The sequence below is a fragment of the Salarias fasciatus genome, chromosome 16 (assembly GCF_902148845.1).
Source record: "Salarias fasciatus chromosome 16, fSalaFa1.1, whole genome shotgun sequence".
Taxonomy (NCBI): Eukaryota; Metazoa; Chordata; class Actinopteri; order Blenniiformes; family Blenniidae; genus Salarias; species Salarias fasciatus.
In genome coordinates this window covers 10,029,764-10,056,161 of record NC_043760.1, presented here as the reverse complement: position 1 = coordinate 10,056,161, position 26,398 = coordinate 10,029,764, and the positions used below count along the sequence as shown (strand labels likewise).

The following is a 26,398-nucleotide window of genomic DNA, read 5'->3' as shown; positions in this document are numbered from 1 at the left end:
CAATGAGGAACACAAAGTACAAGAAACGTCAGCAGTGTCTATGAGTTGGGCTGGTTAGGTGAGTATAACCACACTATTGCCACAACACTGAGGGCTGCATCTCCCTCACGCTTCACCCTTTACTCCAGAGGTGTCCAGCCTGCAGCTTTGGAGCCTCAAAGCTCTTCAAACCCAGCCAGAAATCTGGCGCCAATTATGGATTCACGCCTGATATTCAACAAACACATCATAACAATGACTTATCAGAAATAATTAAAGGATTTCTGAACGGACGACTCAGAAGAAACAAGGTGAAGCAGCTTTCAGTTCCTCCACCCCTCACCTGTGGAACAAACTTCCTGAACATCTGAGGACAACTGACACTCTCACTTCCTTTAAATCAGGGACATTTTTATTTGCAAAGTCTTTCAAATAAAATCGACTTTAGTTATTTTGCAAATTACTCCTTGAAATTATGTAAATTAATTTTGGAAGTTATGCACTGAAACACTTCCTCCCTTCATGTATAAATGTATTATTTCTATGTTGGAGGCACAGAGCGAGTCCTTTGTTTGTGCAGCGATGTGTGTAGTTCTCTGACAAGAGGACGTAATTGATTTGGGATGCCAAATACTAATAAGTGTAAAGTTTTATTTTGAATTATCAGCTATTTGTTCTCCTTTTAATGCCTTTTTTCTTTTAATTGCTCTCTATTTTCTGATGCCCTGTTTGGTTTTTAATGATTTTAATGTCATTTTATGCTTCTCTCTGTTGGTGAAGCACTTTGAGTCGCCTTGTGTATGAACGGAGCTGAACAAATAAACTTGCCTTGCCTTCAGCTTCTCTGTGAACCAACTCCATGAAGCTTTCAGAACATGTAATGGAAATTAATTAACTGATTAATTAATTAATTCCTTATTTTTGTATACGAGTACATGTATATTTTTTTCTTTGTTTCAGGTCATTGATATGCTTTTGAAGCTCAAGACTAATTTAATTTGGTGAAAAATCATGAAAACATGTTTTCTTTTTGTTCATAGATGTTGCAGATCCCTGCTTTTATCACAGTTTAGCCATTAACAGATGTTTTCCAGTGAACTCTCCACAGCTGGACGGGGTTCAGAGAACTGAACCCTCTGCAGCACGATGTGGAAGCGATTGAGATGTCAGTTGTTAATCATAGAAGCCATGCTGATTTTAACTTCAGTATCATATTCAGGCTTCAATTGCCCTCAAATGCCTTTAAGCACACTGCTGGAAACAGATGTTGTTGCTACGATCCCGCTGAGGATGTCTTCTGAGTTTCTGGTGTTCAGGCTTTTCTGATTGCTGTCGTGTGCTGAAGGCATCAACACTGAGTTTTGAAAATGTTTTTTCCACAGAAACACCAGAAACACTGAAAACAATGCAGTGAGTCTGGAGAGCCACTAGTAGGTGCTGTTGTTTGTTTTTATTATGAAATTATGTGTATGTCCAGAGGACAATGCACTTTAACTTTAACAATGGGAGTACGTAGACATCTGTATGAACAGACGATCGAGTTGGAGGAGATAAATGGGCTGGGATTCATCTTGGAAGTTTTTTTTAAAAAGCTGCTTTTTCAGTGTGGTTCCGAGCATCGCTGTGGTGTAAATGTTGTGCCATGTAAATTTGGGCTGAGAGGAGAACAAACTCCACCATCTCCACGATGTTCTCGTGAAGCACAGGAGCACCTTAAACTGAGGAGTGATCTCACTGTGGCCGTCACACACTATTCTCAGTCTGAGTGTTTTATTCTGATTAATGCACAAGTCTCGAGTCAGAAAGAAACTCAGAGAACAAACAGAGAACCTACAAGCAGCAAATTCAGATATTGAGAAGGAACCAGAATACAAAGTTTTGTCTATAAAGGTATGAGGAGAAAAACAGTCCAGGCACCACACTGAAAATGAATCTTCTGTAGGTCTTCTTGCTGTGATCCAGGAGAGAGAAACACTACTGTGACTGCACTTCTTTATGTCAGAGTCTAAAGCGGAAGCTTCCAAATCTTTCTCTTCTTTACACAGCCACTTTGCTTCACTTTTACAGGGAACAATCAACAATTCCACATGAGCAAGCAGAAAAGACCGTTGAGAGGAAAAACCTTTATCAGGAAGAAACCTGCAGAACCAGAGTCAGATGTGGGGCACTTCTGCTTTTCCAGTCGTGTTAGGGTGAACTAAACTCCTCCCAGTCATTTGCACAATATGACACAGATTCCATAGTGATGAAGGCATGCACTACAGTGTGTTGGCTGATATGTCAGACATGATCCTCATTATGCTGATAGATCAGTTTTTCCAGGTAACAATGGCTATAGAAATCTTATTAGCGACTTGAAGAAAAGAACCTGAAGGCTCTCACACAGTAACTAGAGGCATGAAATGCAGACAATGTGTTTCCACACATGCCTTTACTCTCCAGTGTAAGGAGCTGTTGTTATCGTGTTATGTAATCTCTCTCGGCTGAATGAGGCTGGTTACTTCACCAAATGAAATTAGGGTTGATCCCCTGCCCGCCCGCGGCCCCCACCTGTCCACCCTCATCAGGAATTTACTAAAAACAGCCAATGGAGCGTTCAGGCTGAGATTCGTGCGTGTTCTCAGCAGCCCGTCCCGATGGTCCCTGGATGAATGGATGAATGAACATCTCCGCGTTCCCTCCGCGCTCACAGCTGGCGCACCAGCTCAGCCAAGTCTTTACGCGCACGGCATCATTGGCTGAGAAGCCACGCGTGTCACAGAGGAGAGGAGCCAGTAAACAGCTCGTTTTACTCACACTGGACCGTGGGCTCGTTAGTGTCTGCAGGTTTCTCTCCGCGCACGGATTAACGGTTTTTCTCGTCTCCTCTTTCTGTTTGCGTCCCGGAGCGGAGCGGAGCTGACCGCGGTGCTGAAACATGAACCAGAGCGCGGGAGCGGTGCAGCACACCCGGAGGTACTCCGTGGAGGGGGGCAAGGTAAGACCCAGCTCATTCACGCTCTGCTGCTCTCAACTCCTGCATGCGCACAGCCTGCAGGGAAACTTTGGCGGAAGAAAGTTGTGAGGACTGAGCGGGGAGCCACGTGGAGAAAGTGCCACACGCCGCGTTGTGTTTTGTGCGTAAAGACGCGATCGATGCAGGAACAATGTTGGATGAATGATTCAGCTGCAAAGCGGGACAAATGGTCTCCCCGCAACAGGACGGTCCTCTGCAGCGCATCCACTGGATTAAATGATTCATGGTCAGCCTGAACGTACAGACAAATATGGCAGGACTAATATTAACATTTAATATCGAACTTGGCCAAGGACCTCGAAGCGCACTTAACGAGGGGAAAGAGAAGGAGGGATGGCGGACTGGTGAAGTTTATGAACTGCAAAGTGTGGCGTGAGAGTAGTGCAGGGGATTACTGGTCCCCTCAGGCTTCTGGTGAAAAGAACTTCTTCAATTAACACCTCGTTGTTTCATGATTGGGACATGGACACATCAACACACACACAGACAAACAGATTCCCAAAACAACACAGAAAATAAACTAGCATGAATAAACCCTGTTGAGATATATAAATATGCCCTATACATATATAAACGCAATGAATGAGTAAATTATAGAATGCCAGAATTCATAAATGCATAATGCACGTGGCATGTATAGCAGACGTGTCATGTGCGTGCATGCAGATGTGTAGTATGTTAATATATGCGTGTAGGCACATGTTTATTTATGGACCTAAATGTGTGTGTCTATATGCACTGTGTGCATCTTTTACAGAGCAGTGCTCAAGTACAACCACTCTAAAGTTAATTATGAGTCAATTTTAAGTAAATACACAAACTATTTTCCTGAAGAACTGAAATGATTATTGGATTTGATTTGACTGCTACAAACTAGCATCATATTCATTCACCTTCATAAAATATGGACATTTAAAACATATTCTCCAGATAAGGTATGCAAAAAGCACATCTTAGTGCACAAATGTACACATAAAAATGTTGTTTTTGTAACTGTTCTTTGTAGCTGCGAGAAAAGCACACTTACATTTATCATCCAGTTAAGTAGTGAAAAAAAGGGCGAGATGGGGCAAAAAAAAATAAAAAAAAAATAATATAAAGTGCTTTAGAAGACAGGGGTTGGATTGTTTTAAAAGCTTACGAAATGTTTCAATATGAATCCAAATTCAGGCTATATTGAGAGATCACTCATTACTGAGTTCAAAAAGTAAATTATGTGATGTCGATTAAGTATTAAAAACAAACAAACACGTGATTAAATGACTTGAATAATGTGGGAAAAAAAGATAAACAGTATGCAGAAAAAATACTGGAAGTGTGCACAGAACTTTCTCCGTTACTGACTTTAAGGCACACATCAATTTGTGAAACACTTCTCAACACTGAGGCAATTGAAATGACTTTCTGCCACTTGAGAAGGGATTAACATGAGCTCTAACAGCTAGTATTAAAAGAAGAAAGCAGAAAAAAGTCTTAAATGGAATAAAACTATGACTGTACACACACATACGCATACACACTGTATATACACAATATATTTTTTTCTTTTCCCTCTATATGTATAAACTCTGTTCCACCGTTTGCTCTTGACCTTGAGATTTGTCTTCAGTCCTTCAGTTCTCTGCAGGGAAACTTTCTGTACATTTGAGTGTGTTCTCTGCGGGATGAGGAGGCGTGTGCCCGGAGCTGAGAACCTGACTGATGTTTCTCTGAGTGTGTGAGGTCTCATGGATGTCTATGTGTGTGTATGTGCAGAACACTGGTGCAGTGGTTTGGTGGTTTGGTGATGTGGGTTTGAGTCCCACCTCTGAGTCTCGTTCAGCAGGATTCTTCTGGTTAAACAGAGGTTTTCCTTTCAGTGTGGAATTGTGGGTTTTTCTCTATAAAGGTGCTTTGAAATGGCAGCGTTGTGTTTGGTTCCACTGGAAAATAATTTGAATTGAATTGAATAAAGAGACTGGTGCTGATGTGTGTGTGCATAATGAATTTTGAGTATGTTTGAAGATAATTGTGCCACCACTGATCTGTGAAAATGTTAATAAGATTCATTTTTTTTATATGTGTGTAAGGAGATCTGTGTGTTTGTAAAGAACTCACACAAATCTGTGTGTGCATTGTGACATTTGTGAATACTAAGATTTGTCTTGTAAATGTATTAATACACACACACTCACTCACACACGGACACAAACACACACACACACAAACTCATGTGTGAATCTCATTTCACACACATAATTACCGTTATGCACACACTATTATCGCCATGCGCACACGTCAATATATGCAGTGCATGTGCGTGCACTCAAAAATTGTGCTGTTTGCTCAGTGAGGTTGTTGAAGCATGTTTTCAGCAAATGCTGCCATATTGAACCGAAATTCGTAATATCTTTATAGGCAATGGATCAATGTTGCAAATTATGAAAGTAATTCATGCTATTGATTCCAACTTCCACTCTGGAAGTGTCGGACTGACGGGACAACGGACGAATGGACCCGCAGACTCACGCTGCTATTTTTAGTCCAGCATTACCTGCCGCGGCTGAAAACGGAGGGTTCTCTCTGAGGAAGAGAAATTAATTTCAATCACCTTGGCTGTGCGCTCCACTCATTATGCTCGCCATTCTGGAGCCATTAAGAACAGCTGAAGAGAAATTGGAAAATGAGGACGATTGTGACATTGCTCCCTCGGGCTTTAGGAGACATAAAAAAAAAAAAAAAAGTGGAGATACTGTATCTGGTGGTGTGTGTTCGTGTTTCTTTACTGTGTTCAGCCATGGGCGAGAGCTCCATGTTCTTCTGTTGAGACACTCAGTTTTGTTGTGACTTCTCTCTTCTTGACTCACTGAAGGTACCAGATGAAGTTTTTCAAAAATCTTTTATTTCTTCATGAATCTGTGATTTTATACATGACTTTAGTCACTTTTCTAATAAAACTAGTGGAGAACGTTAGCTCCTAATCTATTCTCTGTAAGGAACTGAAACGGTTTCTGGAGCTATTATTGCCCGTGTGTCCATCTCTGCCTGATGTCCCAGGAGTCCTTTGCCTCCAGGCTGATGGCGTTGGGAAAAGCAATGAATGCAAATGCACTACAGCTCAAACTCAGGGGGGAGCGATAAAACCAAGAGGACCAAAGTCACCCAACAACGACACTGCAAGCATGAACATGTGGCTGAAATGTTATTTTGACTCTGAACATGGAGGTGGTTCCACTTGCGTTTAGCGTTCTTTCATTGACGTTGTCTTTACGGATTAATTGAGGCAACAGTTGAAGGGAAACAAACCAGCTCTGAAATACCAATGGTCGGAACACAACGATGAAAACAGGAAACAAACAGCAGCTGCAAAACAGAATAAATGTGGCAGGTAGAACACAATACAGTATTTATTTGATACTGGTACTTCAGGAACACACACACACACACACATTCCATACTCTATATACACTGTATATTTTTTCTTCTCCCTATATATAAACTGTGTTCCACTGTTTGGTCTTGACCTTGTTATTTGTCTTCATTCCTTCAGTTCCCTGGAACTAAACTTTTGTACATTAGAGTGTGTTCTCTGGGATGTTCCTGGTTCTTCAGGAGGGTAGAGTGGTTCAAATCCATCTTTGGTTTTATATACTCGCAGTTTTCTTCTCTGATCGTAAAGACAGACAGTCCGTGACAGTGCTTCTACCTGGAAACCAAGACAGCCGAACACACACCTTTTTCAACAGCTTTTAAATGAACACTGGAGAAAAAGATAGGAGGACATATATTTATGAGATTTTTGAAAACACAAACTATTTTCAGGTTAATGAAGCAGAGCAATGCTCGATACGATCGTATGGAATCTGTCTCCAATAATACACAAGTGGAGTTTCATGAAGGTGGTGCCGCTTGACTCCATGAGCAGCAAACTGCACTGTCCTGAACATGCTTCAGTGTGATTCTCTCATATGTCCTTTTTATGTCCAATCCAGGACTCTTTGTTTGAGCTGTCACAAACTTTGCACTCTGATATTAGGAGACTAAAATAAAAAGGGAAATATCACACTTGTGATTCTTCAAACTATGTAATTTTTTACACAATCAGTTCTTTAATATTTGATCAAGAAAATGAATATATGTGAAAATGGAAGATGTTTTCCTCATGTCTTTGAGGGTTTTCACCCAAAACTCATAGAAATGTTTTCCACGTTAGTTGATGACCCCGGATTAGCTGAAGGTTTGAATGACTCCTCTTGTTTTTACTGAACTGGAGACCCAGAGAATAATTTCTTTCAATGTCAGCTGGGATGGAGTTCAGCTCCCCATGACCCCAACGTGGATGAAGCAGCAGGGATACATGATGGAGGGAATGGCGGATGTGGCTGCAGGGGATAGGAGATGGAAAGAGACTGACCTGATCACTCAAGACGCTGCGAAAGAACAAGAACGGTTGTCAAACCAAGAACAGGTTTTAAAAACAAGGAAAAAGACATTATCCCAACTGGGTTTCCTACAGTGATCGGTCCGTAAGAAGAAACCTTCTGCAGTCACAGACGAGGCAATGCCAAGGGTTATGTAGACGAGGAAGGAGAAACAAGGCACAGCTGGAACAGTGAGGGGGAAATAACACAGGTGCCACATAATGCTGTTACTTAGAAACAATTCAGAAGAGAAGCACAAAAACAAGTCGGAAAAGATAATTGAGAACATGAAGAAAACAACAACAAATAGGATAAAACCTAGATACACCGAGCTGGGAACAAGGTCAGACGGTTGGAGAAGCAGAAGACAGCAGAACAAACACAGAGGAAAAGTCTGAGTAATGGGATTACGCCATGTAAAACAATCTCTGACCATGCAGAAAATCACTAATACTGATTATACAATCGCTGTATTACAAGTCAAGCCTTCTGGGATGTTGCCAAAATTTGATTTGAAAAGAAATCAAAGGAAATAAAGCAACAAAAACATTGTTGTGGAGTGGAGCATCTTCAGATAAATCTAAGATAATCCTTAGGTGGCGCCAGTGGAGGCGAGCAGTGGCTTCTCACGTTGAGCAGTTTGGAACTTGGACAGTTTAGGTCAGTTAAAACGTGTCTGTTTTTGTGTCAGTCTTTGTTCTAATTTGTATTGAAAGTATTTCAGGTGAAGATCTTTTTTAACCTTTTTAATCTTTTTTAACCGTTCTCAAGGTTTTGGCTCAAGGTTGGATTTTTGCAATTATTTTTTCTATATGTAAATCTATTCAGAAAGAACAAAAACTGAGCAATCATAAATGGAGGTCTGTGCAAAGAACATATCTAATAAAAAGGAAATTCATATTTAGTGAAGGAAAAGATAATCTGTATTGTAATATTTAGAACAGATATCTGATAATATTGTGTGTATTTGTGGCTCGACTGCAACCAAAATAATATAAAAATGATTTGTTTCTTCTCCGTCCATCATGCTATACATCTAAAATTAGATTTTTTTTATGATCTATGACACTCATTTGTTGCCACTTTTGTGATTTTGAGGAGGGATCGAAACATTGAAGAACAGGTGTCCAATCTTTGCTCCATATAGTCAAATTCCATTTTTCAAAAACAGTGTCTTTTTTCACAAGTAAACCGTAAGACAAATATCACTAGTACTTAAATCCAAAATCTACTGACACTACCAAATTGTTCCATTTTCATTCTGTAACTCGCATAAAACAACTAGAAAGAAGAATCTCATTTAAAATCATTTACAGGAAGAGTTTGCCCACATAAGTAAAACAAAAAATAAATGAAAGTCCCACCTTGAGAAGTGAGTATTTACTGTTTACAGACACAACAGACATTATCAGACAAACAACAAACCAATACTAGACTTAGATTTTGACTCGTGACTTTAGTGTCATAGTTGGAATGGTCTACTTTTTTTTAAAATTAATATTGCATGCATCAAGTGAGTTATTTAAAGACTAATTAGTAAAAAAGGTTCATTTTTATCCGTGACAAAGCATGATGAAGCATATTGAACATGGGAGTGGTATTATGATCTCAAAGCCTTTTTAAGAATGTGTTTTCATCTCAGACATCCTCAGTTCTGAAAAGATAACAGCAAAATGTTATTACATGGTAACTACCAGTTTATTTGTTATGACATGACTTATATTTTATCTAACATGAGATATTATTTCATGGCTGACACAAGTTGTTACACAAGAGACATCTCCGAGCGCTTTTCAGGGACATTTGCAGAAACAAAAGGCAAATAAATACAATAAACACTTTGTAAACCTCAACAAGCACTCAATGTTTCTATAGACTGACAGATGCATATATGAATAAAGACTATACACCTGGTCTTGAATTTGACGGATGAATCGATGCTGATGTGTCTACAGTATACACACACACACACACACACACACACACACACTGGCCTGTGCATAGTTCAGGCTGTACGCTGTGGACAACACAGTCATACTGCAGAAGTCTAGAGTTCCACTGTTATTTGACTTGATATGGGTAAAATGTTCTGTTCTTGGTAGTTTTTGAATATTGCAGTGATTGTAAACAGTCTGGGAGTTATGTTGATGAAATGTATAAATCTTCTTGGTGGTGACAGGAAGAAAAGGGTTAAAGGAAACAATACCGTCCAGGAACTGGAGGAATCTGTCTATAGGTGGAAATACTGTTAGTAGGACTCATTTAACTTTCATCCTCAACCACTGCATCTCTCCTTTCCTCCTTGTGTGTCAGTAAATATGTCTGCATCAGACATCAACCCTCTTTTCGCTTCGACCAACAACAATTCCTGACTTCTTTCACTTCACGTGTAAAACATCCATTATGATCCTGGTGCTGTCAGAATGAAGACGTCTACCGAGTGCGTCTCTCTCTGCGGACCCTCCAAATACTTGAGGCAAGGCACCGAGCTCCGAGCGAGCTTTCTAACCATCACTTATCCTTCTTCATCCCTGCTTTGTCCTTGTGAGTGTATCTTCAGTCGTGATCACAAACGTTTTTTTCTTCTCAACTGTAGATTGCCATTATCTGACTTTGTTTGGATTCCCCAGCAGGGATGTTGTTATCAAAAGAAATATGTCACCAGGATATAAAAGTGCTTTGGGGCTGGACTGCATCTGCTGTGGGGAGCAGAGGAGATGAAAAGGCACATGTCGCGGTGTGGAACAGTGGGTGTTTGCCTTTTCCTCACAGCATGATTGGTTAAGGTTTGGCTCTGAGCTTTTTTGTTGTTGTGTGCTTTGTTACCCCTCTCTCTTTTTTTTTTTTTTTTTTTTTTGCTGTCACATCTCTTTCCAGTGGATTGGAAGGACTGTAAAACACACTCACCCATTTACACACAGTCGTTTGTGTAATTTGGATGGTAGGATATAGCTCCAATGCTTCAGAAAGAAAAAAAGAATGATTGACAGAAATCAGACCAAACAAACCTGTCAGGTTCATGAATCTATTTCCTCATGAAAAATCCCTCATTAAGAAGGTACGCCTAGCTATCTTATTCAACCGTGCTGCCTCATTTCACTTGTGTTTCATAGAAATCAATTATTCATGCATTTCTGTAAAGCTGTAGTCAAACAGAGTCTGTTTCACTGTTTCACCCCTTCAGCTGGCCACTCTCCAAACCACATGAACGGGACATAAAACAAAAGCAGCATTAGTTTTTCTTAAAAAAAAAAAAAAAAAAGAAAGAAAGAAATACATTAAATAAAAACAGTACCTGTCTTGTTGGTGGAAATAAGGCCAGAGCAGCGACGCGTCAGGAACGCTGACACATGGGTTGTACCCAGAACAGACGGGATCACCCGCTACCTTCTGGGATAACGACTGACATCAGACCAATTACCGGTAAGTCTGTGCTGGTGGGCATCCACCCTACAGGAAACGTACATCTCACTCCTTTTCAGAAGAACATCCTGTATCGCAGGCAGCCTCTGCAGGTTCAGCGTGGTGATACATGGAAATGACACAGGAAGTCTTTTTTTTAAGACGTTCAGTTTTTTTTCTTGACATCGGTACTCTGCTGTTAGGTCCTTTTCTCTCTTTCTATTCCCTAATCCGACAGGGAAAGCTGAAAGTCTCCACCTATGAACTGCTGCTTCATTATTTTATCAGACTTTAATAGTATAATATAAGTAGCTATACTGCACCAGGGTCTGTATGCATCCATCCTGAGATTTGCTTTTCAAGAAGATTCCTTATTGGGTGTGAATGGGAGAGTTCACACTAATGCAGCAATCATCAGCATCATCCAGCTTTCTCTTCTTGGTGCGTTCATCGGAGCCAACGTGCACCAGTGGTCCTTTTCCAAGTCATTGCCCTCCATGATGTTGAAACACGGGTTATCCAGACCTCTGATAGAACAGAAGGACCACCCAGAGCTGCCACAGTGGTACCGCTCCTCTGGGTGTTCATCGAAGCTCCTGTATGAGGACATCAAACATTTCCATGATGATTAAGTGCTCATTAACATGGTTCCTCCCAAGAGAATGAACCTCAACCTTCAATTAATTATTACTTCCCACTGACATCACCTGCAGAGGACCTCAGGGCAGGAATACCCCAACAACAACAAGAAGGAGAACTTCAGTGTCATGGTTTTTAAGATGAGCAGCGGTTTTAGATAAGTAGTGAAGGATTAAAACGTAAACTCTACCGTCAGCTTGTCAGATCTGTGGTAGCCACAAGAGGGTGCTGTTATGATAAATAACTAAATGTTTGTAGCTCTGCGAGCACAGATGACTCAGATTACTTTTCAGACAAAGCAGTGTAAGAAATTGTCATGTCTGATGAACGGCCCCCCTACCTGTTCTGCCTGGTCACTATCGCCCTTATTTGAACTCTATATAAAAGCACAGGATTGTGAGCTGGTCCAAAGTCTCGGTTTGTTCTGGAAAACAAGCCATCACTTGACCTCACGGTCTCTCTCCACTGTGGGAACGATAAAGAGACTCCCAGGCTAATTGATGGATGTAAATGACAAGTTGTGGCACATTTCTAGTTCTGTCCAGGGAAATCTGCAGATCAACAGTGATGCTTAGAAAGACAGCCTTGCATGTCGAGCTCAAGGGAAATCCCTCTGGCACGTTCGTGTTCACCTCAGAGAGTCCCAGGCACCGAGGCAGCGAGCTCCCACTGTGGGACAGATGGAGCGACGGCCGGGCGCTCGCCGCCCCGCTCCCTGCAGAGCAGCTGTCAGGGGAACCGCTGAACAAGAACCCCTCATGAAAGCCAACACATCTTTGACACTGGGCAGAGCTCTCCGGGGGGGTTCACATGTTCAGTCAACCGTGAAAACTTTTGCAGCTTCATTGGAAGTTGATTTATGTGCAAACACAGCCTCCCAACCCCCATACACCCAGTAAATATGAACCAAACAGTTGAGCGCTCTTTAGCAGCGAGGCATCTGGAAGAATGAAGTTTGAACTTCAGTGACTGTGTGGTTGCGACTGAGATACTGACTTCTGCATATCAAACTACAGAGTCCAGACAATGAGAAATCAGCTCGATCTACTGAAAGTGTCACGTTAGTCAGGGGTGGATTGGGGCAAAAAATCCTCCCTGACATCTTTGACCCAGCACTGACGTTTAAAATGAAAGAAGGAAAACTGGAAAAAAGTCACATTTTTCATATAAAAATTGAAAAACATCTTTAGAGACCCATATAAACATGTTGACATTAACAAAGTGTTTACATTATGACAAAGGTTTTAGTTCTAAGTTTTTGTTACTGAGGCGGAGGTAGTGTCATGCCGGAGTGAATATATTCAAGTGTTTCTCATATTTTGTCTCCATTAATGTCTGTGAATGGATTGGACAAAGTTATGAGGAACATAGCTTTGTCTTCTTCCTACTCCCTTTCGTACATGTAAAAAACGAACTGCTACACATTTGGGTGTTGTTGTTTTTTTTCTGTTTTTATTTTTCCCTTTTTCCTTCTTTGATTCATTTATTTTTACATGTCTGACATAAAGCACTGAGCCAAACCAAATACAGCTCAATGGCACTCAAGTACACCTTCACCATCCACTGTGGCCTTAATAATTATGGCCTGACAAGATTAAGCGGTCACCTTAAATTGCCCCTAGGTGTCAATATGAGAGTGAATGGTCGTTTGTCCCTATATGTTGGCCCTGCGACGGACTGGCAAACTGTCAGGGGTGGACCAGCCCTCGCCCAAAACAGCTGGGATTGGCTCCAGTCCCCCACGACCCTGAGAAGGACAAGCGGCTTGGAAAATGAATGAATGAATGAATGAATGATCGTACAATGTCAACAACTAAACATCTTTAAGTTTTTTAAAAATACAAATCACGACATAGCAGTTGTATTTAATTGCATTAAATTGCGCAGGTGTTCCCAATGCAGTGGCTGGTGAGCTTATATCGGCACATGGAATGATGGATTAATATATCTATAAAATATGAGACTGAGAGCATCAGCATGATAATCGGGATCACTGTGTGTATTAAACAAAGCCTTGTGTCAGTCAGTATTGATCAGCCCCTACTAGACCCCAGCAAAAAAAAAGTAAAGGAAAATAAAAATGTATAAAAAAACAATGGGAAAACGGAAAAAACTAAGCAAAAAAGACAAAGACAAAATTTTCCTGTTTCATTTATTTTCTCCTCTTTATATTTACACATTTATTTCCTTATTTTTAGACAGATTTATATTTTATTAGGCACTCCTGTGACTCCATAGTACTCTGGTTTGAGTGAGATGTTGTAAATTATATCAGGTGTAGAAGTGTTGGAGAACAATGGTATTAAAGTCATAACCAAGATTTCTTGGTTGAATTGAATGACGTGGAGGCAGACTGGCCACTTTCTGCCTTTTTACACGTGATTGATGGAAAAACAAGCGTGACTAAAGCTGAGCCCTGTGAGACAGCGGAGGGCTGTAATTTCACTGCATTTATACTATTTGACAAGCCGCTGTGTTTTTTTCATCTTCAATGTAGGAAAGGCTGGAGACAGATGTCGGAGAATCCACAACACGATTTGAACTGCTATTGAAAGACCGGCGAGATGCCGCGCGCTGCTCGGGATGAATCCGCCTGTCATCTGTTGTGTGGCGTTGGCTGGTCTCCACATAATAAAGTCATGAGACAAATCCATGAAAATGGCTCAACTCTTACTGAACCGCCAGCAGCTGTAGCTTCAGGTTGTTGTATGTAAGCTCCTTAGATTTCATCCAGCTTTTGTAATTGAAAACAAACAACAAAGACGGGATGAGGGCGGGCCTCTTGTCGGCAGACAGATCTGAACACTTCCTCACTCTTATTTCTGCAGCTTTTGCTTTCAAATAGGCTGAAGAGGCATTAAGAAATGTAATTAGAAAAGTAAGTTTTCCGACGCTTCAGTATCTGTAAAGCTCTTTTTCGATATACCAAAATATCAATGAAAATCATCATTTCAATGTCGTCTGGATTGGATTTTATTTTTTATTTCCAGTGTGTGTGTTTATGAGGAGTAACTGATGGAACAGCTGGGAAACTGTTCTGAGCCTCAGTGTGAAAGGAGATGACAGTGTTGTGGTTTCTGTAGAAGTCAGAGCTTAAAATGCAGGTTGAAGGTATTTTGGAGGTTAAAGGTGTGCTGAAGGTGGGATTACGGTCGGTTGAACCCAGGCCAGCTCATAGATAATCTGGGGCTCAGGGCCAGACATCTCACATGGGCCCCTCTAATATTCCATATATTAATGAGGGCCTAGTTCTCCTTCCTAGGCCTGAGACAGACATGATTTCATGTCATACTTTAGTACATTACATTAAGTGTTCCCGTTTCTTCTCAGACTTGTTATTTTCTTCACGGGGTTGTGTATGTTAAAAAACTTGAACAAGAATAGCTGTGCTGTAAGAAATTGCTTTAACTTCAGCAATTTCAAACAATCACGTCTTTGCTTCAGTTAATAGTTCAGGTTATACAAAGCGCGTCCTAAATTACTCTGTCAGTTCCATCAAAGAACTAAAAGCCAAAAGAATGAAGTTTTCTCAGCTTCACTGAGATTGAAGAAAGATAATTTTTAGATATAAGTCATGAACTGTGGGAAGAAAAAAATGTATTAAATTCTAGCAACATTCTGTAAAAACAGAGCGCAGCTTTAGTGCTGGTTATTTATGGCTGTTTGAGGAGCACGAGCACTTTCTGGGACCCCAGCTGGAACAAATATCCATCCAGAGAAGTACTTCTGCGAGCTGAAGCCACCAAGCCTCTCTGGTCGTTCAGCCCCGGCCGGGTCCTGCTGCGCTTTGAAACAGGCCAGTGAGGCGTGCAACCTAATTGGGCAGTGCAATCATTCCCTCTGGAAATCATGTGAGCTAAACGCAGGAATCAAGCAAGCAGACAACAAGGGGCAGCACCTTCAGCTGACATTCACCAGAGTGGGGAGGGGGGAGGGATAGGCTGCCGGGGAATGTCTGTCCCTGCTCTCAGAATGTCATAAAAATTCATAACATCTAAAAAAAGACCTGGAGAACTGCTCATTGTTTTTATTTTCAAGGCCTCCGAGGTGCATTTATGATGGAAAGCATTGAGAGAAATCTCCAAAAGCAGAGGTGTCAAATACTATTTTATCTCGAGTGGGCCGGACCAGTAAAATAGTCCCACTGTAACCTGTGAATATAAAACATTTCAAATTGTTCTTTGTTGTGGCGCAGCGAGTGATGAAATTTTCCATACTTTCACAGAACTAAACAGAGACTATGGAATTTGACCACAATCCCAACATAAAGCACATTTTAATGAAACCCATTGTTTCAAAATTAGGGCTGTCACTTTAGTGCATTAATTAGATTAATTAATTACACCGCAAATTAGTGCACTAAAAAAATTAATCTAAGATTAATTATAGCACACTTAAGTGGCAGTTCAATGTGAATGGAACTGTTGTCTCTTTTAGAGGCATGTTATACTTGTAGTATTCATTTTAAATTGCTGTATTAAGTTAGTTTTAATATTCGTTTTGAATTCAGTTTGCTTCAGTGGCTATTTGAGACTCAGCCTTATTTTATTTCAGAATTTTTTCTATCAATCTTTGTACTGCATTTTTGAATAGTGCACCAGGCTGAATAGGTTTGCTGGGATGTACTTAAACTTTTTCTTCTTTTGAATTTCTTTAAAGAACACACTGAAAGTGTTATTTAAGTTGCCTGATTGTGCTTAGGATTTATTTTGGACAAGACATCCTGACTTAGCTTTCATTCATCATTAACAAAAATGTGGATTTCAAATCTTCTCTTCTCTGTGTTTTTATTTGATGAGTCCTGCACTACAATTCTGTAACGTCCCTGAATTTGCATTCTTCACTTGGGGACCTTAAGCAGATAGGAGATTAAAATGCGATTAATTAGATTAATTAATTAGTAATCCTGTAATTAATTAGATTAATTTTTTTGATCGCATGACAGCGCTATTCAAAATACAGCGAAATGTCCACAAAACTTCCCCTGCAGAGGCTAGTTTGATTAAAATGAGGTCACCAGCTTCCATGGCAGCCTCACCAATACCTCAGCTCGGGTCTCAGTATTGAGTTGTGTTTGCTACTCATCAGAAATTTGAATTAAAAAAAAAATCAATAAATAAATCAATTTTTTCTTTGAAATGTTCATCATTTGCTTGGTGGGCTGGATTGGAGACATTTTTGCCTTGCAACATGTTTCTAGGTGTGTTTGAAAGAAAAAAATAGATATAAACAAACTTATTATTAAAGATTTTGTAGAAGAAAAATATCCTAAGGTCTGGGTTTAAGCCCTGGTCGGGCCTTTCTGCGTGGCGTTTGCATGTTCTTCGGGGTACTCTAATTTCCTCCCACAGTCCACAAACATGCATGCGAGGTTAATTAGAGACCCTGGATGTGAATGTGAGTGTGTGTGGTTGCCTGTCTGTGTGTTTTTGCTGACCAGTCCAGAGTGTACTCTGCCCAGGATGCACTAGTATAGAGGACAAATGGATGGAAAACACTCTTAACCAATCACTTCTTGATTGTTCTTCAGAGAAAATATTGCTGCTGTCCATTTCTGTTGCAGTGACGCTGGACTGTAAGTGGAATTTTCCCTCCTGAAAAGCTATAAATGATGACAGAAAGATTTTCAAATCAAGATAGAACTGTACGGATGAAACACTTTCACCTTTAATGTTCATCTTCATAGACAAACTGCAGATCCAGAGCAAGAGGAAGAGGAGCAGAGTGGTTTGGTATCTGATCCACGGATATAAAACTGAGATAGAATTCTGTAACCTTGACTGGATTCTGCAGTCCCAGCCTGCAGTGTGTTCTCCAAGTGTGTCCAGCTGTTTTTCTCCAGAGGCGAAACTCACGAAGGGCAGTATCAGCCATCTGTAGAGACATAACTCCTGCTGGGAAAGTGGAGCTGGAGCCGAGCTGATAGTGAGGGGAGATTAATGGAAGAAATGAGGGGGGGGCTTTCTCGTCCGGGAGTCGCATCCCTTTTTGTTCCCTTTCCACTGACGTCTTTGGTCAGATTTTTGCAGCGCTGATGCCATTGTTGAACTATGAACCAATAAAAACACGTCATTTTTGTATCTTCGTTTCAGAAAGGTTTCGTATTTACACTGCGACCTTTTGAAAAACATGTCCATTTGAAAGACAGCAAAAAACACGGAAAACGGTATAACTTTCCTGCAGGACCACAACTGGGAACAGCTATTCGGTTTTATAGCTAAACCACACATGCCTGCAGAGAACAATACGCTGTAGATGTTAACAATGGGAGTACACGGACATCCATATGGGCAGCTGTGGATGGTCTGAGCATTCTCTAAAAGTTGCATTTTTAAGTGACATTTTGCTGCTAAAAGCCAGAGCGAAATGCTTTGTCTGATCTTCCAACATAGTAAAATGGCTCCTGATAATTCCAGACTCATCAGTCATGACTCGATGACGTCTTTGCTGATGAGTGTAATTTCCTGCTCTCTGGTCCATTTAGTCCTCTTCTTGCAAAAGAGGCCAAAATATAATGATATTTCACAAAATGACCTTCAAAACATGGAATCTGATCCTGAATAAAGAGCCTCAAATTGAGCGCAGTCTATAGCAGCATTGGAATTTTCTCTTTGTGTTGAAGTTTATTCAACCACAGAGACGAATTTGTGAATGCGGTGTTGGATGAATGTACTGTTTTGTTTTTTTTGGCGGGGAGTTTCTACTAGTTTTGCCAAATGCAAACAATCTATCCGCTTAAAAACTGCTGCTGGACAGCCAACTGGAGTTATGAAAACAACTCACAAAAGCATGGTGGATAATTTTAGGAATAAGAGAAAGCGTGTGCTGCTTTATCTATTTCTATAAACATGTTTGGAGGAGCAGACGCCACAGACGGCAAGAACAAGAGGAAAACAAGACACACGTGACAGAGACTGTACAGACAGGCACTGAGAAAAGATGAACTTGACAAAAACAAGACAATCACACCACAAAAAGAAAAAAAAACCCAGAGAAAAGCACTGTCCTTTTATTTACATTATGACCACCAGGAGGAGGAAACACTGCTAAGAGTCAGAAGAAAGTGAGAAGAAAGAAAACCAACCGCAGAGGGAAGCTAACAGGAGCTAGCAAGACAAGATGATGACGCAACACACAATCCCAGGATGCAAGCCATCATGTTTCTTATCTAAAGTGTAGTTTCAAGCTGTGTTTGCTGATGGAAGCAAGTAAAGAATGACAAATACTGCACGGGATTAATAGATGAAAGGAGTTGTGGCCAGCCGTACCAGCTGTGAGGATTGTTTTTGCACATGAAGAAGAAATGTTCTACAAAGTAGCTACAGACTTACGGTCAGTTCTCAGATTTTACACTGTGCTTCACAATCCACACAATTCAGTCCAATTAAAAGACAAAAACAAAGAGAGCGTTTGAAGTGACTGAATTTTTCATACAGGAGCATTATGCTAAAACCACAAATGTTTTAAAATGTCACAAATCCTGCGAGGCCACCGGTTCAAATCCAGTCCCGACCTTTTTTCTCTAAACTCTCCCATTGGAACGATTTGGAACAAAAAATGATTATCAGCTTGTGTTGAATTCACATTGAATAGGTACAAAGATTTATTTAAGCTTCTGTTTTTGTTTTTAAGGAGGTCAAGTATCTTCTGATTCAAGCTGATTAGAACGTCAGAAAATGCCAGTTGCATAATGTCAAGTATTCTTACATAACAACTATTTTGAACATTCACATTCACATTATGCAACACTGTTTTATTTATTTTCTTAGCACGTTGGAAATTATAAAGCATTCAGTCATATATAAATGTGTATACTGTCTCTGACTTTCATCAAGTCTCCATTTTCTACCATTAGTTTCTGGAGAGATTGAACTCTCAGGCCTCCCTTTCTCTTAGGGCCATTTTGATCATGAAGACCACTAAGAGTGTTGTATTTTCAATCTCCTTCTGATATGATGGAGCTTTTAGAGATGAATCACAGACTGTAAGCTGCTCAGTCCCCGAGGCAGTGAGGCAAGCTCAAATCAGAATATTTCCACCACACCGATTCACAGTTTGCAGGTGGAACCTCTTCAATCTTTTTTTTTTTTTTAATGTAATTTTTCCAGCCTGTTTGCTGTAAAATCATGGGCCAACTGTAGTTGAACTCTAGCTTGTTTCATCAGTCTACATCCTTCAAAGTCTTTGGATTACATACTATAAGCTGAAGTCTTTCATGGCTGATGTTGGACAGATCGTCCATCGACAGGACCAACACCGTTCCGAGTACCCTTGTCATTTACACAGACGCCCAAAACACACAACAATGTTCTTTTGCATTTTTACTTGAAAATGTTGTCAAGTAAAACTCATAGAATTCAGTTCACATTTTCTGTGTGGAGTTGTTGGAAACATGACAGCTCTCAAGAAAGATCATTCCATTGTTCATCCGAGTGTCCAACTGTCCATCAACCATTCTATAACTCCAACCACCTACCCACCCTTCATCCATCGAACCTTCTACTCATTTATCCATTCACATATTCATCTGTCATCTAAGCTGTCTACTCCTCCAGGTTTCTATTCATTTATTCAACCAAACATTCCATTCATCTATCCACCAGGGCATTGACATGTCCATTGATTCATCAACCCGTCCATTCCACCCAGTGCAATGCCCACTAATCATCCATCCATCTATCATTAAATCTCTCTACCCATTCATCCAACTACCGGTCTGCCCATCATCCATTGAAATCTAACATCCATTCATCCACCCATCTTTACAGTAAAATGTATATTTATTCATACAAACATAATTCATGTATTGTTTGTCCATTCATTCCTCCATCAGTCCTTTACCCATCCATCCATTTATTATCTATTCATCCAACTTTCCAAATTTCTATCTAGCTTTGTATTTTACATAGATCTAAAGAAATGTCCATCCACTAATCCATCAATTCATCCATCCATCTATCCATCCACGTGGCTGGTGAAGCAAAATGTTTCTACTGACATTTCCCTGCTGCTTACTGTTGGAGACATGAACCATTTCACCAAGAGCAAGAACCACTCAAAATACGAGAATATTTCATTTTCCTTTCATCTTTCCCCTTGACCTTTCCCACATCCTGGTTCTACTGTTGCACTCTTGCAAGGTACAGGAAAATAATCAAAAGTCCCCATTCGATGAATATTAAATGAATCCTTTATTGTTCATGTAAACAGCCTCCCTGAGAAAAACCCAGCCAACTTTTCCAAACTGGGTCATCGCGGCACTTTTTACCCCCCAAAACAAATTAATTATTCTCAACTGTCATTAAATCTTGTGCTGTACACATTCAAACAGCAATTATGATAATTTGTTGTCTTTCATATTTTCAGGACTGTCAGGCCTTTACACGGGAAATGCTCCACATACAACTAGAAATTTGAATATCTGAAGATTTGCTGCATAATTCGTACGTGGATGAAACTGGGACTGCTGAAAAGTGCATTAGCACAGCAGAAGTTCACAGACAGTACACCTAGTGTCAGAGATGCGCCATGCTGCAGGATATTCAGGTATTTATAAGCAAAACTGTGATTTGGAATTAATCAACGTCTCTTTAATTTGCAGGCAGCTCCACTGAAGTGTGAGCTATATCAGGAGTGAATTTCATTTGCAGTCTCACCTTTTTTTTATTTATTCCGCTTCCTTGATCTCCATAAATAACTCCTGTTAATGAGCTCAACAGTGTGCGAATAACAAGTATTTCTTGAGAGGTGGAGAGCGACAGCGAAAAGAGAAGGGAAACACAAAGAAAACCCAACATATATGAAAACACAAGTAGAAAACAGGACTCTAAATAGAGAAGAGGAAGCCGTGACTGTATCGAATTACAACAAAAATGTGGCTGCAAGCACAGAATTTGTTCCTTTCTTGGAGTAGCGAGCGAGGGGGCAGAGCCGCAGAGGCGGGGGTACGAGCTGACTCCAGATTTCACTCAGCGTGATGGAGACCGAGTCTGGAGAGCCGAGCACCAGGGGCACAAAGCCCAGACAGACATCCAAACACCTCCCCGGCTCCGAACGGACAAACCGGATTATTAGTTCTAAAGTTCCCCGAGTGAATCTGGGTCGGGGGAGGAGTGGCGCCGGGGGCAGGAGGATCTGTTGGGGAGCGAGCGTGGACTCTGTAATGAGCTGCGCTCTGGTTGTTGTTGTTTTGGTGGGGCCTTTTTAAGCTAACACACCCGCCTACTCTCTCATTAAACTGGAATCGTATTCAGTTGAAGAAATGCACAGACTGATTTGTACAGACGACACACAGCAGCCTCCTGTTTGTTTGACAGAGACCAAAGTCTACATGGAATACCAGCTGCCTGGAGATGACAGCATTTCCACAACAGCAAATCTGGATCATCAGATTATTTCACAAATATCGCTTTGTTACTAAAAATAATACAAGAAGAACACAATGTTTTATTCAAATCCAGAAATTTGATTTGCAAAGAGGCTCTCACTCTTGTTAGCCACCATCATTTCATGGTGGTAGTATAGCTAGTTCTATATTAGGTAGAATCACTGTCTATATAAAGACTCGATGAAGCCAGTTGAAACGTGTGTCTACCTTTCAGAGATTTGTTTTCTTGATTGTCAAACTTAATCTCAGCCCGGTATTTTCCCTGTCATCCGCAGCGCACCGCAGCACCGGCCCATTCATGGCTGCCTTTTGTGTTTCTGTGTGTGCTGCCTTTGAAGGTGGCTGTTGATGTCAGCAGGGTTAGACAGCATTCAGACATGCCTCCATCGATTACACAATTTGAGGGTGAGCGCGTGTCACGCCCAAGATGCGTCAGTCAAAACGGAGCCTCCGACAGCTGCACAGAGATGTAAAGACTTGTTTACAGTTCTTTATTCTGTGTCTATGGCTGGATTATGGCCTCTATTGAGCTGTTTGGACACACTGTGAGAGGAAAGCACAAAGACTCAGACTCAGTGTTCCTAAAAACCCAAATACATTTTGCCCTATTCACCATCAGTATTTAAGACAAACTTTTGCTCTATGCTCACAGACCACATCATCTCTTACTAGTTTGTTGGTAGAGCAGGTTGTTTTCCAACCCCGTGGTCGGTGATTTGATCCAAATCTCGCTCTCTGAATGTGTTAAAGCGACCCCGAGTTTCTTCCAATTACCGTAACCGTCAACTGTGTACCGTGCTAAACGGGACAGACACAGATGTCAGGTTTCATGGTTATACAGTTTCATGTTCTCCTATAAATTTAAAGTTGGGAGTGCACACCCATACGTCAGCAGGGACATTTGGAGCAGCAGAGTTAGCTCGACGTCACTCCTTAGTTTATCCGCTCAGTGGATCCAGGAAGATTTCACACCGAGCTGTGCCACATGCTACATGCTAAAGAGGGCTCACACACCGGTGATGCTACACGCTAAACAGGATGATAGAGTGCAAAGTAAGCTTTCTGGCATTTGAGAAGTAATGGTATCGATATTCAGTATCTGCAAGTGAGTGCTGTTGGTGGGTCCCGACAGACATACATTTTAACTTTATATTCTGTTCTGAAAAGTATTGGCTCCGGTAAAAGAAAAAAAAAATCGATTTTAGCCTTAACAACATTTGATGAGACAAACTGATGCAAAGTTCATTCACTCACTGCATGTCACCCTGAACCAAACATAACAAAAGCATGATTGGAATGTGTTCAACGAAACAATGAAAAGAAGAGAAATTAGCATTTTTATTAATAAAATATCCATAATCGCTGCTGATTGCATGATGAGATTAGCTTAAACGCCATCACAGAACATTCTTTAGGTTTTTTTTTGTTTCTTTCATCATTTTGAGCAAATTAAAGACTTCCCCACATCTCATAGCTATTCCAGAGTGTGGCTAATCAGGTAATGGATCATCATGAACTGATTACGAGCAGCAGATGGTATCTAAACCACTGGATTGGAAGCAAATGGAAATTATCGTTCTCCTGTTTAATTTTAGCACCGAATCAGCAGAACTGAGGCTTTGTAATCTTTCTTTTCATCGACTCTCTTACTGATACGCGGACGCAGAGGAGGTCCCGCTAGGAAGCTGCAAATATGAATCCAATATTACAGCCGTGACATGATTCACACCACAGGAGACCCTGAACTCAAACGCAATCCCCCACGCAGACCTCCTGCCACTGATATCGCAGTTTCTAACAAGAACTTCCCATTTATCAAGGCGGGAAAACTGAGAACGAACACAAAGCTGCAACAAGCTTTGAATGCAAAAGCTAAAGAATAATAACTATTCTAGTTTCCCAGTATGCTTCAGTGGGCCTGGAGGAATAAAGACTGAAGAGTTCCTGCTGATTCAAAGGGCTTTTGAGATACTTGACTTCTACTGTGTGCACAGAGTTGAAGGTTATCCCTCTTCATTCATTAAGATACTCTTGAGTGGCAGTGAATTAGTGTGGAAACGCCAATGTTTGGAGAATGTTTCTGTGAAATTTTATTAGGAAGGGATGACAAAGGGTTTTGATTAAAAAAAAAAACAAAAAACATATGACAGAGCACAAAGACTGCATTGCTAGTTTGCCTGGACAAAAACACAAACCATCGTTCAACAGGCTGCAGTTTAATTCAATTCCAATCCAATATCTGTGAAAGCATGTCCCAAATTACCAAAGAGAAATGATCAGATATTGTTCGGGTAAAGCCATTAAACGCATTTATCTGCTGAGACTAAACACGGCAGGATTTATTTGGTCTTTGTCAGGTGTTGCCACCATGTGTCTCTTTTTCTGGTCTCGTTCCAACCTCGGAGTCTTCAGGAAACACATTACCTTAATAGAAATATTGACGGCCATTATTTAACTGGTCACTTCTGGTCTGTAATTATGGGATGGCCTTTCTGTCTCTTTACTTGGCTCTAAAACTTAATCAAGTTTAGTTTGACACAGAGAAGAAAAGTTAAAGCTATTTTTTTTTCTTCAATCATTAACAATATTGGCTAAAAGGCATTTCATCCAGCCTGATGGTTTTATTTTTTTATTTCAAACAAACCATCTTTTAAAATGTCTTAAAATGTTATTAGAAAGGAGTATTGTAACTCTGATCAATAATTGTATCGTGTCTTCATACAACGGATCAATCAGAGTGAAGAGCCATGGTTCAGTGGTTAAAAGTCTCTTTGGGTTTTCACACCGTCTCGGTGTGTTTGCTGGTCTGGTGCTGCTTCAGCTCGCAGTTTCAAACTTTAATTTGCTAGTTTTTTAATCCAAAAAGACGAATTGCTCTAATTCTGTCCATTGCATCTATGACGCCTTATTCCATGAAAGGCTCTTGGTACACTTTTCTTTCTTTTTGGCAAATTCATCTTTCTCTTTAGTCTTGTGTAGTTCAGACGTCCCCATTGGGAGTCACCGTGTTCAAATCTAAAGAAACACATTGAAGTAAGCAGGTATTCCATAGTAAGTTATTTTCTCAGGCTTATTTTAACCAAGGTTATATTAACTTATGTTTAGTGATGCTTTCTCCAGTTTACATCTAAAGTTTTATTTAAACATTGTGATGTGATAGTGAAACTTTTCTGAAACGAAAACACAAAAATGATGCATTTTCACTTTTAACCTTTAACACGAGTTAATGGTGCCTGAAATTGCAAATTTAAGCTACAATTTACACCGTTTATTTAGGGACTTCGTTAAAGCGGTAAGGAATGACAGAAACGTTAAGTTGTACCAATACATCAAGTTCACATGCCGTCTTAAAAAAAAAAAAAAAATTAGCCATAATTTTCCCTCCAATATTAGAATAAATCTTTAACTTTGTACAACTAACATTTTTTTGGAGAATTTACAGGGAATCGCATATATCGGCATAAAAACCAAACCAAACAAAAAGCCTTCGCACAGCGTCTCTGTGTGTTGTTTTCTGCAGCACGTTTCCAGCTGGCTGAGCCTTTTCTCGCATTTTTTGTTGCAAACAGAAACCACATGTACACTTAATGTGTTTTTGGATACCTGCCAATTATGATTACAGCTAATAAGATACGGCGGCTGAGTTATCGCCCCACTTGTTCACAAAAGGAGCGATTTGAATAAGTCACCCACTGGAACGGAGGTGTTTCCTCCCCGCTCGGTAATAACAACTGTCAGCCCATGAAAGCTTTTGCAGAACGCAGCTGTTGTTCACAGACGGCGGGGAGGGAGAAGTGCGCGGCCTCCATAGCAACTCAGAGCGGAGAGGGGGTATTCGGAGGAACGCATGCTGGTGAAATGTGTTAAAGAATGAAACCAGCCCTGAAAACAAACGGAAAGCGACAGGAGAGAGAGAGAGAGGGGAGAGAGAGAGAGAGAGAGAGAGAGAGAGAGAGAGAGAGAGAGAGAGAGAGAGAGAGAGAGAGAGAGAGAGAGAGAGAGAGATGGGCTGGAGGGGAGAATATCATTCAGATTAGCCACAGCTTTGTGTGCGATTGTTGGTCGGCGGCTCCCTCAGGAATGTGCTTTTAACACTGAAAACATCCTTTATATGGCAGAAGACAAATAATGCAAAAAAAAAAACAACCCAAAAACAAACCCTGCGATATGTGGTGCATCTCTATCTCCCAACTGTTAAACCAAAACATATTTATGTCTCTATAAAGGGTGAAACAGAAGATTTACAGCTACCATTACAATATATCAATCCCCCAAAACACTGTACATGTTTTTTAATCAATAGATGGACTTACCAGTTTAATTAAATGGTTTTGGTTGCTTTGTTAACTACGTGCACTAGTATTAGTAAGACTGATATAATTTTAAATATCGATATTTGCATTGTAGTCACTGTTAATTTGATTTAATTAGAAAAAAAGTTTGTGTTAGGTTTGTGATTCCCGTCTGTGTACTGGTAGATTTAGGTATCGTATGTATGGATATGGGTATGTGTCTGGTGTGTCGTACTGTATGACAGAAATGATTTCAGTTGCCATCAGATCAGAAAGTATACTG

At 40.5% G+C, this 26,398-nt stretch overlaps 1 protein-coding gene across 1 annotated transcript in view; it reads left to right on the top strand.

Annotated features, from left to right (window-relative positions):
• Nucleotides 1-2,859: 2,859 nt before the first annotated feature.
• LOC115403651 (inactive dipeptidyl peptidase 10) overlaps nucleotides 2,860-26,398 on the top strand; it is a 156,560-nt gene continuing 133,021 nt past the window's right edge. The window contains exon 1 of the mRNA XM_030112626.1: nucleotides 2,860-2,956. Within this exon, the coding sequence (XP_029968486.1) occupies nucleotides 2,897-2,956 (60 nt within the window). The 5' untranslated portion in view covers nucleotides 2,860-2,896. The remainder of the gene's footprint in view (nucleotides 2,957-26,398) is intronic.